This window comes from Otolemur garnettii, unplaced genomic scaffold (genome assembly GCF_000181295.1).
Source record: "Otolemur garnettii isolate 467f Iridium unplaced genomic scaffold, OtoGar3 scaffold00111, whole genome shotgun sequence".
In the NCBI taxonomy this organism is placed as follows: domain Eukaryota; kingdom Metazoa; phylum Chordata; class Mammalia; order Primates; family Galagidae; genus Otolemur; species Otolemur garnettii.
The window spans coordinates 3,210,339-3,216,149 of record NW_003852506.1 but is presented as its reverse complement, the minus strand read 5'-3'; the positions used below and the strand labels follow the sequence as shown (position 1 = coordinate 3,216,149).

Sequence of the window (5,811 nt, the reverse complement as noted above, 5' to 3'; positions counted from 1 at the left end):
TTTTTTGCAGTTTTTGGCTGGGGCTGGGCCTGAACCCACCACCTCTGGTATACAGAGCTGGCACTCTACTCTTTTGAGCCACAGGTACTGCCCAACACTTTTGTCTTTTTGATGAACTATGACAAGATTTAGGAATACAATCTACGAGGCCACACATGGAGCCTGTACTTTTGGTCACCACGACATTATACTCATTTCAATAAAAAAACAGAGATTAAAACAACTGAAAATCATCTCAGAAAATGCTGTTTGGCAGTCACTGGCATATTCATATATAGCATTGTGTGTCATAAGGTGACTTTATAATAGCTGCAACCTTACTTGACAGCTTGTTCTTCCTAAAGTTTTTCACAGTACTATATATTGATATAACTTAAACCATTATAAAGTTTTATGAGTTATGGCATGACTTACTGTAAAACAGAGGCCCTAAAACAGTAACACAAAGCTCAAAGTGGCTAGTTTGAAAGTTTTTTGCCCTCCAATTACATTTAAAAAAATAAAATAGTACACATTACAAGAAAATGAGGAAAAAAAATTGTGACTCACTAAAAGTGGGTTGGCAGAGAGCAAAGAATAGTGGACATTTATTCTTAAAAAATTTCTACCACTATTAATTATCTTCAGCATCCACAATTTTCTAAACTGAAAAAATACAGAATTTTTTGGCATTAATCAACTGTAAGCTGAACAATTTCTCTATTATATATCCTTCAACTTTTACAAATTTGACTGGTAATCTAATATTTGCTAACTGCTAACAATATTCAGATTGTATTAGAGTAATATTTACTTTAATATCTGTTTTCACCACATAGAAACAAAGTTACTCTTAACTTCTGCCAACCAGTTAGACATACCCATATATCTGTAAAAGTAAATGCAAACTGTTTCTTAATAAGTATGCTTAAGGGACATTGCCAATATACAGTATTTCCATATTTTATATTTTTACCAAGTTTAAAAGAGACTTTTAAAACTTCAAACATGTTTTTGGCCTTGATGGCATTTTCAAGTTAGGGTTTTATTCATGCATATCAGTACACAACAAAAACTGTTACTAAATATATAATTTTACTGAAATGTACATAAAAAAACTAAGTAAAACAGTATCCAAATAAAAATGTAACAATTTAACTTACATGATTCTTCTTGTATTAAAATAACTCTGTATATATCAGAAGTCTTTCCAACTTAAGATAACAAGAGCCTATGTGACTATATGTTTTCAACACACCAAGGCAAAGGCACTGTTTTCTGTGAGACATTAACGAAGTGACTTTTTATTTTGATGATTTTTACTTTGGTGAATGAGCCTACTATTTATTACACATCCAAACCATTTAAACCAGTGGTTCTCAACCTTCCGAATGTCTCCTAATGCTGTAACCCTTTAATACAGTTCCTCATGTTGTGGTGACCCCTGACCATAAAATTATTTTTGTTGCTACTTCATAACTGTAATTTTGTTACTATTATGAATCGTAATGCAAATATTTGATATGCAAAATATATTCTCATTGTTACAAAGGGGTCGCAACTCACAGGTTGAGAACCACTGATTTAAACTGACCCAGTAATGACAACTGTTTGAAAATACATAAGGAACCCTAGTGCCAGCTCCAATGCAGAAAAGAACCACTGCCTCCATCAAGAGGAACTAGGATTACTCTGTTTATTGGAAATTAATCACAACTGCAGTGGTCTAGGGTATGATCTGATCTGCCTCTCTCTAGGAAGTGAAAGCCAAAACTAACTTATTACTGCGAGCAATAAGGAAAATAAACTATTATTGTTTACCCTAATTTATTAACTGTCTACAGATTATATATTTTTTAAAAAGTCACAAACTTTTAATGTTAACATGAGAAAATGGCCTGGGAACCACTTGAAAATGACCTGAAGAATCCTGGTCTAGGATCACTCTCTGAGAATTTTTAATCTAAGCAACCGGTTTTTTGGGAGTGGAGAGTGGGGAGCCCAAACCCTCAAAGAACTAAAGCATGCATTTGTTACATGACTAGTTTGAGATGTCAAATGACACTCACTTGCTGAAGTCCTATCTCAAGATGCTATCAAAAGAAAAAATAAAATTGAAGCTCTCATATATTTCTTATAACAATAATTAACACAGTATATTGAAAGACTATGTCATGTGCATCAAATATAGTATTTTGTGTAATAGTGAGACTTACTTGCAGCTGTGATGGAGAAGCTTCTGAAGGCAAGCTATGGGATGACCTGCTCCGAGGAGGTGGTTGTGGCGGGGTTTCCAAATTTGGCTGGGGGGCAGATTGAGGCATAGGTGCTGTCACAGGGACAAGTGGCTCCTGCAACCTTTGAGCAGGTGGGGGCAGAGAAGACTGAGGAGGAAAAGCAGCCTGAGGCTTCAGTGGTTCGGGAAGGAAAGCTGAGCCTAAAAAACCAATGATTGTCAGATGTTAGGTGTATTCTAGAAAAAGGTGTTTTCTTTTTTTTAGTGAAATGTTAGGAAAACATTTTAGTTGTTTTTCCCCCTAAAATAAACAAGTTTCTTGTGGAATAAAGGACAGAAGGATGGCCCCATTTGGGTATGTTGTGGAAATCAGGAGATGACAGAAGGAAAAGGGAAAAGAAAAAAATGAAGGAAAAAAATGGAGAATAAAACTGGCGCAGTATTTCTAATACGGTGCCTACTTTTGGCTGCTTCTGCCGGCTTGCTTTGGCTTTCAGGAGTCAGTCTTCCAGCAGCTGCCCGAGCATGGCTCTGGGGGGCACTGATAACTCCAGCACGGGGTGGAATTGTCTACAGACAGGAAATGTAACACTTGAGACATTTGTTTATTTTCAACAAGTAAGATCCTATGAAAATACTTGCTTTGCATTTCATTTACTCTTCTCTAGTATTAAACCCCATCTTGTCATTGTAACCATTCTTTACTTATAGCCATGTAGTGGTAAATTTTAAAACCTTTTTTTATTTTTTATTTTTGACTGTTCACTGTGTGCCAGGCACTATGTTACTTAAGCATTGTGCGGGCATTTTCATTTCATCACCTTGAAATTCATTCATTCATTCATTCATTTCATTAATCCCTCAGAAGTAGGTATTATTTTATTATCCCTAAATTAAGATGAAGAAATAGATCAAACTTGTCTAAGGCCATATAGTTAGAAAAGAAAGGTAGAATCCAAACTCATGTCTAACTTGCTGCCATGTTGCCTTCATGGAAAAGACTGATGACTTTTTTTTTAAGACAGAATCTCAAGCTGTTGCCCTGGGTACAGTGCTGTAATATCATAGCTCACAGCAACCTCCAACTTTTGGGCTGAAGCGTAGTATGATAAAAGGTGCTCAAATACATCATTCTTCATATACTGAGAGACTCTAAGACATTTATTTCATGACCATAATTAAGTGTATCATTTTTATCCAAACGATGAAGTGTGTTACTTTCAAAGAGTATGTTAAAACAATATCAGAGTTGAAAGGTACCTTAGAGACCCAAGTACAATTCTGTCATTTCAAAGTTTAGGAAATTGAGACCTTCAAGGGTCACAAAACTGACCAATAGCAAGTTAGAACCTAGAACCAAGACCCCTTGGCTCTCAGGCTGGATCTTACTTACTGGTCTGGCTGCACTATATCCAGCAGGTCCCGGGCCTGCAAGTACTGCTTGAGGTGAAGGCTGATTGCGTCCTAGAACAAAGACATCACATCATATGTTTAAGTTTAAAAAAAAAAGTAAAAAGAATCAAGAAACCATGTACTTATATTCCAAGTGTTTCATGGTCCACTTTTAAGGGTAAAGTAGGCTACATTTAAGTCTTTTACCTATATTATCTTTCCGTGTTGTTCCAGGGCTTTTGGGTGCTTAAAGCAGGAAGGAAAAAAAAAATTAGTCATAAGTAAACACTAAAGCAGTATTGTATAACATCAACTGGCAGTTCTGCTTCATTACCAGCAGAAATAGTGGTATAAGATGATAACAAAACACAGTGCTTTGCTTTGGATCATGATGAAGGGTGTAATCAGTACTGAATGAAATACTCCAGAAGAGTGAAAATCAAAATACTTAGAGAGCCCTCTATAGGAGACAAGTGTAGCCCCTTAGTCTGATACCTCATGTATGGGGCCAGTTTTAAGGTATTATTCCCCACAGAGCCCGATCTCTCTCAGGAACCTTGAAAACATGCTCTCAGCCATACAAATGGTCACAGAGCTTGGCAAACAAATAGCTCCTGAGTGACAGACAGGACTGCATTTACGAAGTTACATAAGAGGCTCCTAACAGCTCTGCTTTAGGGCTTCATACTGTGGCTATCATTGTGGATAAAGTTATTGAAGATAACAGCCTTTGGACTCTGATTAAAAAAAAATACCCTACAAAAATCTAATTACCAAATACATGCCTTATGGAAGACTTTTTTTTGAGAAATTGAAATAAATCAGTTTTGGGGCCAAAAGAAGTAGGAAGTACTATCAAGGGAGTATCTTTGACTTTCCTTTTTGGAAAGAAATTTCAGTGTAATTGTTTCATGGAATACATTGGCCCTTTAATAACTATAACCTTAATGAATGGCCTCTCATCTTAATGTTCCTTTAAACAGTACCCATATACATAGAAAAAGCTATGTTCAGGGAAGTCCAACCTTTTTTCTTTTCTGTGGCACACGGGAAGAATATGAGTTGTCTTTGGCCACACATTACACAAACACTAATGAAAGCTGAGAGCAAAAGGTAAGGTCTGCACATATTCTTCACAATATCCCACACCACAGATGAGTAAAGTAAGCCTCAAATAATCTATATGCGGCCTGCAACCACAGGGTGGACACCCCTGTTTGAAATCATCTACAAAAGTATGCATTCTTGAATCTGAATTAATAGGGATTAGTTATAATTACTAATTTTTGAAGCTTTGGATTAGTACATTTCTAAAATCTGACTTATTCTGTAAAGAATTTAAGGCATTCCTCTTCAATGGTTATTTCACAACCTAAGCATGTATAAAAGACATATGAAACAATACAAACAACATATAAGAATCTCAGGGAAATTAAATGGGTTCATTAAAAACTATACACAACATAGAATAAAAAGAGAAAAAATACAAGATATACATAAGGAGGGGAGAAGTTTATAGCTGGATTAAGAAGAGACTTACTACAGTATGTCTTTAAACATGGGGGAGGGCTGACACTGAGAAATAAAATGAGGGAACTGTTTCTAGAATGCACAAGTCTGGTTACCTTCCATCTCTCTCCTAGCCACCCCAGGACTGGGAGGGGCTCCTGTACCTTTTTAGAGAAAGAACAAAAGCTGTATATGGTGCAGGGCACAGGCACAGAGAGAAAGGCAGGCATATACAATAATTTCTGCATTAAACTTACTTTTGGGAAGGTTCTTTTATTGCTTTAAATTTCTTCGAAGATATCAGTATAAAATAAAGTCTACTTTAGATGCCTAGCCCAAACCTGAGTCTTTTCTTCCCCCAAACACAAGAGTAAAAACAGGATGCAGAGTTGTATTCCAGAAAATAAATTTATTGTCCTTCCTATTTCAAATTCCTGCTTTCATTTGTATTTTCATGATAATTTCTATTTTCTGTTTTAATTTGGAAAATAACTTATAGAAAATAATTTTTTTGAAATTTATTGTCTTTCAGAAAATAAATTACTAGCAGGTAGGAATTTTTAAATATGTTTAATGAAGACCTTTGGTTTCTAATCATCCAGTACTTATACCTAGAGCAAATAAAAACTCCAGTATTTGACAGTCAGAAGGAAAAATTTATCAATGAAGTTTAATTTTAATTTTTTTTTTTTTTT

At 35.5% G+C, this 5,811-nt stretch overlaps 1 protein-coding gene across 1 annotated transcript in view; it reads right to left on the bottom strand.

The window, feature by feature from the left end:
• The window catches only part of SYNJ1 (synaptojanin 1), a 102,476-nt gene that overhangs the window by 7,653 nt on the left and 89,012 nt on the right, over positions 1-5,811 (bottom strand). Inside the window, exons 25-27 of the mRNA XM_023517447.1 lie at positions 3,609-3,679; positions 2,677-2,785; positions 2,196-2,416 (exon numbers count right to left, since the gene is read on the bottom strand). Coding sequence (XP_023373215.1) covers positions 2,196-2,416; positions 2,677-2,785; positions 3,609-3,679 — 401 coding nt within the window. The remainder of the gene's footprint in view (positions 1-2,195; positions 2,417-2,676; positions 2,786-3,608; positions 3,680-5,811) is intronic.